A 14,906-nucleotide genomic window follows, 5' to 3' on the forward strand; every position below is an offset into this window, starting at 1 on the left:
TTATACTTGAAAGGGGTCATGTCTATGTTTAAACAATCACAGGATATCAAGTGAATGGTATATATTTTGTTACAATGAGCACCTGCCTCTGATTGAAAGTATCAGTATTCAAAACAAATAAAATAAAAGACTTCTACGCTAACTTGGTACTAAACTCATAGCAATACTCTCCAGAGCTAGCTAACAAAATCTATGAAAGCAGCATTACATTGGACTGCGTACTCAGACATTTTAGTTACATTGGCTGCTTATTTTTCTGAACATATTGCAAGTAAACCCTGAAAGACCAGCATAAATCAATCATTCAAAGCCTGATAGTCTATTCTGCCCTAGAAATGTGCATGCACAGAGATAGGAGGATATAGCCTCCTCACATTATTGGTAGTAAATTTCAAATGTGGGGTAGAGTTTTACATATGCTACTTCACTTCAGAAAAAGTATGTTATACCTTTCATCTCTGCAAGAGGTAACTTAAACATTTCAATAAAACCACTGGGGTAGGTAGGTGGAAATAAGGTAAGAGAAGGTAAACTGGGTCCTCCTATGGGACAAGGAGAACAATAAAACTGAAAAGCGATAAATGTAAAATTGATGAGAAAATTTTTTTTACACATACACAATTACATATAAATTGTGGAACTCATTGTCATAAGATATTATTCAGGGTAAGAGCTCAGTAGGTTTGAAAGAAAAAAGATCAGACATATGTATATGGATAGTGATAACATTCAGAGTTACATATTAGATAGGACAAAATATATATATTAAAAATTTCTGCTTTAAGCACATAAGCCAAACAGTAACTGATGGGAGCTAGGAAGTAACTTCACTTTTCTGGAGGTTATGCCATTATTTTCCATGATGGCATTTCTTGCATCTTCATTTGTGGAGCATTTGAAACTAGACACTGCCAAAGAAAGGATATAGGATTAGATAGATCACAGAGCTGATTAAGTTCAGCACTTCTTGGGTTCCTAAATGTTAGAAACAGTTGAATAAATGTTAAATTTGTTAGTATGTATCTCTGCATTTTTGAGGGATGGGTGTCTGCAGGAGCAGCCCCACAAATCAGGTACTTACTGAAGTGCCTAGGTATGGATTTAGAAGCCTAACTTTAGGGACAGATGTTGGAAACTGTAGCCCATGGTCACAAAGGAAGTCAATGGCAGATCTGGGTACAGAACTCAGAACTAAAGTTGTTCAGAAATTTTCCATCAATGTTTTCTTGACAGAAGATGCAGTTTCTGCCAAATTGAAATTTTCTGTGGGAAACATTTTTCAATTTTCTGTCAGGAAGGTTTAAGTGGAATATTTCATCTCAAGTCAACCCAAATCAAAACATTTCAGTTAGTCATTAATCTATGTCTGCTTGAGCTGCTGTAATGGGAGTTGTAGTTTGGGTGCCTTGTGCCCCCAATCTTCTCGTGAGCCAGGTTCCCTGGCTGGACTAAGTTTCCCCATGATGCACTGTAAACTTCTCTCTGGTTGAATCAATGTGGTGCATCACAGGACATATAGTCCAGCTGGGGAGTCCATCCCATATAGAATGGGAGCATGAGACACTCAAACTACAGTTCCTATGAAGCACCATGGCTGCTCAGTCGGACACAGATTAATGTTGAAGTAAACTGAAATTAAATGTTTCAATTCAGTTCACCAAACCAAAATGAAACATTTTGGTTAGCTAATATCAAAACATTTCACTTAGATTAGAAATGTCTAAATTACATTTTTCTAACTGAAATTTTCCTGAACTTTCAATTCCATGAAAAGTTTTGATATTTCAGATATTCACCCTGATTCAGGATGAAAATAGATGTCAAAATATTTGCATTTTCCACAGGATGGAAATTTTGGTTTTCGATCAGCTCTCCTCAAAACCTCTGAGTTCAATGGCTGTGGCCTTAATCAAAAGATGGCATAGTCTTCCTCTCAGTAGATGATAGCAAAGGAGTCATGCCAGGATTGAAATGCACTCATTTCTCTGTAATTTCCACTGGCACCTAGTTCACTCAGGCATTGTCTACAGCCAAATATATACCAGTTTGGTTAAACTGGTGCAAACCTTTGTGTGTACACTCTATATTGGTAAGCTGATACAATAATAATAAATAATAATGAGACCACCACCTACCTCTTATATAGAGCTTTTCAACAGAAGATCTCAAAGCGATTTAACAAAAAAGGTCAGAATCATTATCCCAATTTTCAAACAATTATAAAAATATGAGTGTACATGCTCAAAGTTGCACCAGTTAACTAAATCAGTTTAAAATAACACCTTAATTTATTGGTGCAACTTTGGGTGTACAGCAGTCCATAGTGTGTCTGTCTCAGTTCTGTAAAATCAGAGTAAAAATACATCATTTCTCCCACGTTTTGTCTGTTGGCTATATTTAGACTGTAAGGTCTTCAAGGGCAGAGACTGTGTGTGTAATCTGAGATGTGGCTTCAAGGCACTACCATAATATAACCCCTAAATAAATTAAAGTAGTGCCACAGTGTGAGAGCTGGGGTTAGCAACAGACCTCAAACTCCTACAAGGCATACTAACCACCACACAACAATTAGCCTAGAGCCCAAATTCTGGGGAAATATACAGAGATGATTTATTTCTTTCGAGAGAATTGACCAGCAAAACCAGCGTAACAAAAAACCTGCAAAATGATTTAAAAGACATAATACCTGCCATACATGAGGATTTAATTTTAAAAAAATTAAGATCTGAACTGTAATTGTGTTTCCATTAACAGCCGTGTTAGTCTGTATTCGCAAAAAGAAAAGGAGTACTTGTGGCACCTTAGAGACTAACCAATTTATTTGAGCATAAGCTTTCGTGAGCTACAGCTCACTTCATCGGATGCATACTGTGGAAACTGCAGAAGACATTATATACACAGAGACCATGAAACAATACCTCCTCCCATCCCACTCTCCTGCTGGTAATAGCTTATCTAAAGTGATCACTCTGGATTTGTGCTGGAAATGGCCCACCTTGATTTTCATACACATTGTAAGGAGGGTGGTCACTTTGGATAAGCTATTACCAGCAGGAGAGTGAGTTTGTGTGTGTGGTTTTTGGAGGGGGAGGTGGGGGGTGAGAAAACCTGGATTTGTGCTGGAAATGGCCCACCTTGATTATCATACACATTGTAAAGAGAGTGGTCACTTTGGATGGGCTATTACCAGCAGGAGAGTGAGTTTGTGTGGAGGGGGGAGAGGCGGAGGGTGAGAAAACCTGGATTTGTGCTGGAAATGGCCCAACTTGATTATCATACACATTGTAAGGAGAGTGATCACTTTAGATAAGTTATTACCAGCAGGAGAGTGGGATGGGAGGAGGTATTGTTTCATGGTCTCTGTGTATATAATGTCTTCTGCAGTTTCCACAGTATGCATCCGATGAAGTGAGCTGTAGCTCACGAAAGCTTACGCTCAAATAAATTGGTTAGTCTCTAAGGTGCCACAAGTACTCCTTTTCTTTTTGTGTTTCCATTGTTATTGTTCTAGATATTGTATACTCACAGTTGTTCAGGCCTGTTAGCATGGTCATATCTTTTAATTATTATTTTTGGAAGATCAATACCTATCAAAATAATGACCTTTACAGTAGAGCAGATGTTTCTGACACATTAATAACAGCCACCTTAAATCATGTGCCTTTGGACTCTTATTTCAGTTTGCATGTATGTTTTTTCTTTACTGATAGTAAAATCATCCCAGAAAAATCTTAAACTTTTCTAGATCTTTGCTGATATCCCATAGTTTTAAAACTGCATAGTTGAAGATATGTATTTAAATATTTTAGTGTTCCTTGCCGTTCAAAATTGTGATAGTTATGGACAACACTTCGTCTCTTCTGTTTAAAAAATAAATGAATTAAAATTTAAAAAAATTCAGAAACATAGTAACTCAAAATCGAAAATATCACAAAAATGCTTTTCTTGCTTTCAATAGTCGTATCAAATATTATGAGGTTGAAGCTCCTAAAATACATGATTACTGTTTCTCGGAAGCCAGGGGAAAAATTATTTAAGATAATTGAAAAATGAGAATGGATGTGACATGCAACTAGCACATATGACTCACAAAGACAATATCAATCTTTGTTTTACAGCATTGTCTGCACATTTTCGTGTCTGTGAGCCATATACAGACTACAAAGGCCGCTACCACTTTGGTTTTCACTGTCCACGTCTTTCTGACAATAAATCTTACATCTTCTGCTGTCACCATAACAACACGGTATTTAAATACTGCTGCAATGAGACAGAATTTCAGACTGTTATGCAGATGAACCTAACGGGGAATGCAGATGGATATATGCATAAGTAAGTAAATGAGTTATAAAGTACTCTTTACCAAATTATTCCTAGTCTAATCACATAATGTAAGATATATTTAATGACGGAAGCAATTAGAATAATTGTACATACACAGAAACGTTTCTAGAAGCTCTTCTGTACAAGTCTACTTCTCATGAAGGGGATGTTTACCTTTGCTTCTATTGCTTCAGTGCCCATTATATAAATTCCTAAGAGCATGTATGTAAATTTTATAAGCAAATAGGCTGTTTCTCCCCCCAAAATTGGACAAAACCGTGTTTAAATGTGTATCTGAAAACCCCAACAAGTGATGGCAAGAGAAAGGTAAGTTGACATTTTTCAGACCATCCCAAATGTTTTACATGGATAATTGCTATTTTGAATTTGTGCATGTTTTGCATATTAATGACTTGCAATCACGGAGCTTGATCAGCAAAATGCACTTGGTTGTTTAATCACCTTGTCTGCTGCTTGAGATCTCTTTTCACATTCTCTTTTTAAAAGCAGCTCTGTGGCCTGTTGTTAAAGATAGAAAATAAGAACTTTTGCAGAAAAACTGACAAGGTAGTAAGTAGATCCTGAATTATGGACTGCCCATGCTGTGGGGGCAAGATTTCCAGGTCCAGACTCGCTCCTTTGCACTACTCAAGAATTCTCACCGTGGCTGAATTCCCCTGATGGAGGATGGCGCTCTCAACTGAGAGCCAGCTCCTAAGACAACTGCCCCCCTCATCCTGGCTCAGGGGCAATGTCAGGGGAGGGAAGGTTTCAGCTTCAGAAGGAGTGGTAGGGAGCGCCATTGCACCAGTTTTCAGCTAGTGTATGATTCTTAGGTCTTGAACACGCACCATTGAAGTCAATGGGAGTTTTGCCATTGACTTCTATGGGAGCCGGGGCAGGGTTGTAGGTCTCTTTGAGATTATATTCTCCTGTCATAAATTAGGCTATTTTAACTCTCAGTGGTGCCAGGGCCAGAACAATCAGAGAGCTAGTTATGCCTCCTTAATAGCCCCCTCACACTACTGTACTGAGAGTGTCTTGGATTTTGTCTACACACAAAAGTTGTACCACTGACTATGCCAATCTAGCTAAAACAGTGCAATACCTCTAGTGTGGTCTCAGTTATATCAGTATGTAAGGTGCTTTATATCAGTATAGCTTATTCCCAAATGGGAAGAGGAATAAGCTATGCCAGTATAAGGCACCTTAATACTGGTATAAGAGCATCCACACTAGATGTCTCAGTTTAAAAAAAAAATCACCTCTCTAACCAAAACAGCTATACAAGTATAAAAACTGTCCATAGTTTGGGCCTTGGATGCATGACAGAATCTAGCCTTATATTTTTACAAAAGTGATACACCAAAAACTGTTCACTACCACCAAGTTTGTTACACCTTTAGAGATAAACTTGCAAAGCATTTTCTGGGGTTCATTCATGAGTTGTTTATTCATGTCGCCAACTTCAAATTTGTTTAATCTATTTTGGATTACTTAGACAATTTATTTATGAACAGTACTCTAAAAAGAGAAATGGATAGCATATGGGAGAGAGGATAATTTGGGGTCCCCGTTGGCAATCTAATTTTGTTTTCATACCTTATAGGAGTGGTGGCTAGAGCCTTTGATAAGCACCACTATTTATATATCTAACAATAATAATTAACAAATCATTCAGCTTTGCCACGGAACGTTTTACTTCCATATTCCTTATGGGTGAAATTCACCTTGTGCAAAGAACCAGCAAAAGGGCCATGTGCCACTGAAGTCCTATTTTCAGGTTTGGACTGGGATTCAGTGGTGCATGAGGTTTGTGCTGCACATCTGCACAGGGGTGAATTGTACCCTACGTGTGTAAAATCATGCACAGTAGAAGGAGAATTAAAAAATAGAAGTCCCAGGACCATGACTTTAGCATTGCTGCAGCTGAGCCAGTCTTCCCCTCTTTGCAACCTACTGGACTATCAGGACTGTGAAGGGATTGATCAGGGTCAGGAAAAGGAGTGGAAGCTAGAGATCTATGAGCAACTCTGGCCACAATCTTCAGACTTCGTGGTCAGGCACTCAGACGGGTTCTCCCAGGCAAAAATAACACAGCCAGTTCCCACCCAGGTGGTTTGATCATGGAGGGGTAGTTAAACTGCATTAATGAATCTCCTCCCACCCTACCCTACCCTACCCCACCCCACCCTTTCTTTTTGATGTGGTATTAATCCAAGTAGTAAAAAAAGGAAACATCTTGCTTTATAGCTGTAATTCTCCAGCTCTTCCTCCCAATCCCCACCACTTCTGCTTCAGCCATGTACATTTTTTGTGGAAAGAGTAATGACAGCTGTGTAGAAAGGGAAGGAGAATCCTGAATCACTGCTTCCTCCATCCACGTGAAACTTCAGTACTTTTTAGTGCAGCTTTGCCCTCCAGTCTATATAGAGAGCCTGACCCAAAGCCCGCGAACTTGCTGAGGGTGCAATCCATTCCATCATCCAGCTCATTAATGAAGATGTTGAACAAAACCAGCCCCAGAACCAACCCTTGGGGCACACTCCTCTTGATTCCGGCCGCCAACTAGACATCGAGCCATTGATCACTATCCGTTTAGCCTGACGATCTAGCCAGCTTTCTATCCATCTTATAGTCCATTCATCCAATCCATACTCTTTAACTTGCTGGCAAGAATACTGTGGAAGACTGTATCAAAAGCTTTGCTAAAGTCAAGGTATATCATGTCCAGTGCTTTTCCCATATCTACAAAGCCAGTTATCTCACCATAGAAAGCAATCAGGTTGGTCAGGCATGACTTGCCCTTGGTGAATCCATGTTAACCTTTCCTGATCACCTACCTCTCCTCCAAGTGCTTCAAAATGGATTTCTGAAGGACTTGCTCCATGATTTTTCGGGGACTGAGGTTAGGCTGACCGCTCTGTAGTTCCCCGGATTGTTCATCTTCCATTTTTTAAAGATGGGCACTATATTTGCTTTTTTCCAATTGTCCAGGACTCCCCGCCCACCCCAATCGCCATGAGTTTTCAAAGATAATGGCCAATGGCTCTGCAATCATATCAGCCAACTCCCTCAGCACCCTTGGATGCATTGCATCCAGTTCAATGGACTTGTGCATGTCCACCTTTTCTAAATAGTCCTTAGCCTGTTCTTTCACCACCAAGGGCTGCTCACCTCCTCCCCATGCTGTACTGCCCAGTGCAGCAGCCTGGGAGCTGATCTTGTCTGTGAAGACCAAGGCAAAAAAAGCATTGAGTACTTCAATGCTAACATCAGTGGGGTTATATATGTGGTCAGATTTGGATTGATGTTACTGCAAATGGCCCCATGTAATTGTGAGTACAAGATACCAGAGAAAATGATACCTAAATATATTTTATTACTCTTATTCAGCTATATTGTATGCATATAAACCCTAATTATTGGTTTAAAACAGTGACAATGGTTCATTTACAATGATGCCAGAGGGCTATAGCTAAAAAGGAACATGCTTTAGTCCAAAGTTTTGGGACTCCACTTATTTAATGTACAGCAGGGGGGGGGTGTACATGGTTAAGAGACTAGACTCAGACCCAGGAGAGTGGGTTTCAGTTCAGCAAACTTCCTTTGTGACTTCCTTGGACAAGTCATTTCTCTGTGCCCCTGTTTCTCCCTCTGGTTTCTCTGTGCCTCTGTTTCGCCACTTGTAATATGAGAATTATAGCACTTTGCTACTTCATATAGGATTTTCTGAGTATAAACAACATCAATGTATGTGATGTGCTCAGATACTACAGTGGCCATAAAAACACAGGGGAAGACGGATCTAATTCCTCCTCCCCACCCCACTGTGTTTTGCTTTCTTGCTTTTGCATACAGTACCTTGAGGACAATAAGAAAAATGCAGTAAAAGTACAAACAATGTAGGCTTTGTTGGGAAAGTAGGCCTAGGCTGTGGTTTTCAAAAGAGCCTAAGAGAATGAGGTCTGAATTTCATTGGGAGCTGGGCACCTTGTTCCCTTAGCCTTCGTATGCTACTATTTTAGAGCTTTGAGAGGGTTGGAACTTAATTTTGGTCTGAATCTAGTCCTTTTATCTCTCTATTATATTGGAATGAATGGGAAAACTAGAGTGAGAGTTCTGTAAAGCAGTGACCTCAAAACTTGCATCCAGTGCAGCATTCTGGGAGCTGATCTTGTCTGTGAAGACCGAGGGAAAAAAAGCATTGAGTACTTCAGCTTTTTCCACATCATCTGTCACTAGGTTGCCTCCCCCATTCAGTAAGGGTCCCACACTTTCCCTGACCTTCTTCTTGTTGCTAACATACCTGTAGAAACCTTTCTTGTTACCCTTCACATCCCTTGCTAGTTGCAACTCCATTTGTGCTTTGGCCTTCCTGATTACATCCCTGCATTGTTGAGCAATATTTTTATACTCCTCCCTAGTCACCAGTTAACGCTCTCCCCAATGCTGAGCAGAAAGTCACAAAGCGTTAATCATAGCTCAGTGAATAATGGATTTTTCACTTTAGGGGTGGAACAGAAAAAAAATCTAGTTTGACCAATGAAAACCAATGTTTTCAAACATTTTCATCAAATCAAAAGATCAAAAAAGAAACATTTCAGGTTGACTCAAAGGGAAATTTTTCGTTTTTTTGATGTGTTTGAAGCTGACCAAAATGCTTCAGTCAACTCTAAACAAATATTTTTTCAGTTTTTCATTTCAATTCAGCCATTTTCAGGTGTTTTCACTATTTTAAAAAAAGTTGGCCAAATTTGAATTTGAAACACTGTTTCAAAATGAAAAGTCAAAAGAAAATGTTTTGAAACAAAATTTTTTGACTTTGAAATTTTTTCCCCAACTGAAACTATTAGTTAATACATGAATAGTTTCGGAGTATCGGAAAATGCATTTTTGATGCAAAAAGAAATCTATTCACTGAAAAAAATGTCACCCAGCTCTAATGTTAAAACATTAAGGGCCAAATTCTGTGCTTGGTGTAAATTGGCACAGCTCCAGTGAAATCAGTGGCGCTGTGCCAGCTTATACCCAGGAGAGAATTCGGACCTTTGTCTTCTGGGAATTTAATATGAAATGCCACAGGTTTGTTGGAGTTCAGTACCTGTAACATGTCTGTTCCCTGGCTTCATGCCTCTGACTGGGCAGTTCCTATATTCACTTCTCCTAGCCACAAACCCTGACTGCATAGGTTTTTTGTGCAGCATAGAGGTTCAGTGAAAGAGGTAATGATGCCAGTCTGGCTCAGCTCTCTTTCCTCCGACAGTTTTTGAGGTGTTACAACAGAATTGCTGCTACTTTAGTTCCCACCACTTTATGTAATCAAGGGGGTAATCTAGGCTACTGTCATTAGGCTAAATCAGCTCCCTGGGAGGTGTCCTGATAAAGCAGCCATAACTGTTCTTAAGATCCTGCAACCCTTCTGCAAACAGAAGTGAATGGAAGTTTTGCCTACATGGGGTCTGCAAGATTAGACGTTAAGTAGAGTATGCTTCTATTGCAAGGGATTAATCGGAGCTAAGATTAGTGATTCTTGGTATGTATAGTACTGTGTTCAATACACACATTTCCTCTGGTCTCACTGTAAGATCAGAGATCAAAATCATAAAATATAAATGTGTGCATGCACATACACATGCAAAGGGCACACAAAGTATATATCCAGCATCTCCTTCAGAGCCTATTGTTTAAATGCTTCCTAGCTTGTGGGTTATTACTTGCAGCCAGATTCTGCCAGCCTTATTCATCCTGAGTAATAATTTACACCATAACCTAAAAAGTAATACAAGAATTCCTTTCTCAAACTGACTGGGTGAAAATTTGGGGGGAAACCTCTGTGATCAATATAAATGATCCTGAACTTAATCTACTCCTACCTGAGAAAATTAGCTTGGGAGGATACAATACTGGACATAGTACCTCATCCAATATATTTTGAATATGGCACTGTTCACGGAGTAAGGTATTACCCAACATGAGTAAGTGGCAGAATCTGGCTCCAATAAATATCTCTGCTCTCTTGAGGCTTCATCCAAAACCTCTTGAAGACAAAAGATTCCTATTGACTTCTATGAACTTTGGTTCAGGTCCTTGAAGGAGCAGCTTTGCATTATTCATTAACTCAACTATTTAAATGGTGAATTAATTTCAAAATGTATGTACATGACCCTTAAGGTAGACTACATAAGCTAAATTCAAACTTGATGTCATGAGCTGTACACGTGCTTACACAAGACCTGAATGTGTCTGTTCTGTACCTGTGGACTAGAAGGGCATGATAACTACAGATTACACACTGTTACGACTAATGTTCTAGCTTGCATCTGTTTTAATTAGTTTGCAGAAGAGTAACTTGAGAATTGTTAGACAAATGAATGCTGGTCTCTAACCTGGTTACATTACAATTTAGATCACTCACATCATCGGATCTCTTTTCTGTGTTTAAAAAAATGTTAAGGCTTTTGCTAAGGATATCCAGTTGGTGCTCTGTGATTCTTTCAATAGAATTTTTGAGCTTGTAGTCAACTATAACCCACATACCCATATGAGAGTTATTACTGTTACAAAACTGTGTGAATAGTATTTTAACTCACCATAATCGAGAAAACAGGCTAAAGTCTGTCTAGCAAAGCGCTCGTTAACTTCAATGGGAGAATGCAGAGGTTCTATATTAGCTTGCCCCTCTAGTGCTGAAAATGTACTTAATTATGCTCCATAGGTTTATGAAAAGTTTTACTTCTGTTTTAATATGCTGCAAGAATTCTGTGAGGTTTTCAAAAGACCAGCTGAATTCTTTTTCCCAAAAGTTTCTGTTCAAGGGAAGAGGGATACACTTGGAGTGCTGTGTCAGCAGCAGCCAAAAGGGACACACTTTTGACAATTAAATTATGGACTTGGTTTGGTTATTTGGTTTTCTGAAATCCATCATATATGTCAAGTTTTCACAAGATTATTCCCACCCACTGTCTTTTTTCTTTAAGAAAACAGGGTGTGTGGGCTGAACCTACACAATGCAAAATTTCTTTGGGAAAGGTACAGGAGATTGACGAAGCAACGGACATCTGAAACTAGCCCTTTGGAGGGGAAATGTTTGAGTGATCTTTACTTATGGGCATGCCTGTGCCTGTAATTTCAGACAACTCCAATTAACCAAAACTCACCGTTCACCAAGTTTTAGTTATGTCCCCTGTGATTGTCCTATAGCCTCCTATTTGATGTGGTCCTTGGCCCTCAAACTCTGAGCAAACCTCTTCCCTTAAGCTAGTATCTCTAATTTTCAGAAACAGTCATGTGACGCTGTTAGATGTCCTTCAAGATCTCTAGCTAATGGAGACTGTATACATATAAACTGGGCTTAAGCCCCGGCCCCAAAGATAGCTAGGCATCTATCTCCATTTGGGATTCACAACGATTAACACCTAAGCCAGGTCAGCCCCCACCCCCCAGCCTCGTTTTTCATGAGAAAGGGAACAAGAGAGACAGAGAGGGAGAAAGGCCACCTACCCTTTGTAGCCAATAGCCCAGTGGTTAGACACTCACCTGGGATGTGGGAGACCTGTTTCTAAATCTCCACCCTGCTGAATTTGGAGCAGAGACTTAATTGGGGTTTCCCATATCCCAAGTGACTGACACTTTTGGCTGTATCCCACCAGTCTATAGTGTCAATCTCTCTCTCTGGGCCATTTAATTATTTATACAAAGTAGAACATCTTCAACAGAAGAGATCAAGAGAGATCCACAGCAGAATACCCTAGAGCCTGGGGCTTAGAGCACTGTCCTGAAACAGGGTCCAGGAGACCTGGGTTTCAAGACTCTTCTCCAAATCAGGCAGAGTGGGGATTGAGAACAGCTCTCCCACAGTCCAGGTGAGTGTCCTAACCACTGGGCTATTGGGTATTCTGGGATGCACGCGCACACACACAGTTCCTGAGCTGGTCATCCTGGCTGTCATTTGTGTGGGGCTCTGAGCAGGCCTATCCCCATAGGTGAGATAGGAGGGGGAACACCTAGGGTGAAAATCCTGCCGGAACTTAGGTGTGAGCTGGGGTGCCAAGCGGCTCAGCACCATTAGGACTTGGGCAGTTTTGATCATGCCCACCAGCAGAACAGGGGTTTTGAGGATCTCAGTGGTGCCTAAATGTTGGGCTCAGGAGCCTACAGCGGTAGTTAGGTGCCTAAATCACTTTATGGATTCAGCCTTTAGGTACCACACTGATGGGCTCTCTAGAAAACGTAAAGGTAGCTCTAGGGACCTTTCTTTCTGTAACATATATGATAAATACAATTAGGAAAGGTCATACATAAGAAGTACACGTCAAAATACTCACTTGTATCCTCAGTTATACAGGTATCTAACCACCATCAGCCATCTGTGTATGGTTGAGAGAAAGAATTTGAAATGCATTGCTACTGTAATTATCAGCCTTGTCCAGAAAACAACATTCTCTATGGCTGTTTGCCTACATATAAATTATACAGCTACATTGAGCTGTTTGCAAGTGTTTTTTAAAAACACAGAATTGTGGATTCCCTGATTTTTCCACATAGGCTCATATATGCCAAATAGAAGCTACTGATTCTGATTTTTTTTAAAAATGCTCTGGTCCAATCGTGCTTGCTAGTTGACTAAAGAGTCTCGGGACCTGGTGCAAAATTAGCTTGGGAAGGAGGAACAACAAGAGTGACTGCCCCTTTTGCATCTAGGGCCCAAAGTAAAAATCTAAGTAGGCTTCTGCAATTGGAAGGGGTGGAGATGAGGAAGAAAAGTATTTCCCATTCTCACAAGTCCTGATTCAAAGTCCACTGAAATTATGCAGGGTAAGTCTACACTGCAATTAGACACCTCCCATGCCAGCTGACTCGGACTCACAGTGCTTAGGCTAATAGGCAGTTTAACTGTGGTGTAGACGCTCTGGGACCCTCCCACCTGAACATCTACACCACAGTTAAACAGTCCCTTAGCCGAGCCCTGCGAGACCAAGTCAACTGGCATGGGCCAGCCACGGGTGTTTAATTGCGGTGTAGACATACCCTCTGAGGCTATATGTCAGTATAGCATATGTCACTCAGGGTTGTGACTAAGCCACTCCCCGGAGCGACAGAAGTTACACTGACCTAAGTACCAGCATGGACAGCGCTATGTCAGCGGGACAGATTCTCCTGCTGAGATAGCTACCACCACTCATTGGGGGCAGATTAATTAAGTTGATGGAGAGCTCTCTCCCGCTGGCTTAGAAGGGCTACACTAGAGAGCTTACAGCTGCATCAGTGCAGCTGTGCTGCTGTAAGGTCTCTAGTGTAGCCATAGCCTAGGTCTTTCCATTGACTTCAAATGGACTTTGGATCAAGCCTATATTGTATTAGAATGAAAGCCAAAGTATTGGGTCATTGAGCTTTCCTAATAGGCCAATGAGTTAATCTGCTTCTAGTTAGTGGGTTAAAAGAATGCTGTCAGGTAATTTATGGTCCAGATTTAGGTATTGTATTATTAAAATTAGTGAAGGGCCTGAAGAGGAACCTTCAAAATGAAAACCTTTGCACTTCTTAGGAAGACACAGGGAAATGAGGGTAAAGAACATGATTTCAAATCTGGACAATAACACACATCAGAATTGCTTGACTAGGGAATTTCTGTAATGGACTGAATCGAAATAACCCTGAATCTTACTGAGATTTGAAATCCATATGTAAACCTGGATGTGAATACTGATATAAATTAAAATAGTTCCTTGCAACCCAGATAATGCATCCATGCGAAAGCACAGGAGAACTAGAGAGTAGTGAAACTAACTAGAAATGTGAAACTTAGGGCTTGTCTACCTGGCTTCACATTTTTTCATAGTATTATTTTTTCTTGATGTATGTGAAAGCTTTAATTTCAATATTAAAGTTAATATTTTGCACCATCATAATATTTAACAAACCATACCAATGTATAGAGTTTCTCCCTGTGAACAACCCATATAATTTATTAATTGCCTGTGATTTGCACAAGGCTTCTTCAACAATGCTGTTGTCCCACTATATCTTAATTAAAATAATGCACTTTCATTTTTGTACTTGTCAGAAACAGCTGTTATTTACAAGGAACAGATGGAGAACTCACATACAGCATGATTAATAAATTGGTGCTTTAAATTGCAGTGCTCAAAATAGACCTAATTTTTCACTAAGCGATTTTTAATGAACAAAACAAATTCCTAAACACAACCATAAAAATGTCCATATGAAACAACTAGAAGAGAAGGTAACGTTCCTGCCTACAAGTTCTTGCTAGCATATAAATTACATGATTTCTAACTTTATGGGAAACAAAAATACATTGTCCTCCCCCCTGTGGGCCAAATTCTGTTCCCAGAAGTGGTCCTGGGGACTTCACTGAGATTCAATGGTTACAATGAACAGGATTTCTCCTTGTGGAGCTCATCCTGAATTCTTCACGCCCGACTCCCCTTTCATTTTCTAATGGAGTGACTCCAGAGTTTTACCAGCGTAAACAAGAGTATATCCATGGAAAAATCAGGAGCAATGCCATTGAAAATCTTTGCCCAAACCTCTCAGGTTATATTTTAGGCTCCAGTCCT

General features: G+C 40.0%; 1 protein-coding gene across 13 annotated transcripts in view; it reads left to right on the top strand.

The window, feature by feature from the left end:
* The window catches only part of SHISAL1 (shisa like 1), a 289,388-nt gene that overhangs the window by 207,573 nt on the left and 66,909 nt on the right, over positions 1 to 14,906 (top strand). For all 13 annotated transcript variants that reach the window (XM_075121338.1, XM_048825185.2, XM_048825195.2 and 10 more), the window contains one exon: positions 4,119 to 4,332. In XM_075121338.1, the coding sequence (XP_074977439.1) occupies positions 4,119 to 4,332 (214 nt within the window). The remainder of the gene's footprint in view (positions 1 to 4,118; positions 4,333 to 14,906) is intronic.

Source organism: Caretta caretta, chromosome 1, assembly GCF_965140235.1.
Source record: "Caretta caretta isolate rCarCar2 chromosome 1, rCarCar1.hap1, whole genome shotgun sequence".
Lineage (NCBI taxonomy): Eukaryota > Metazoa > Chordata > Testudines > Cheloniidae > Caretta > Caretta caretta.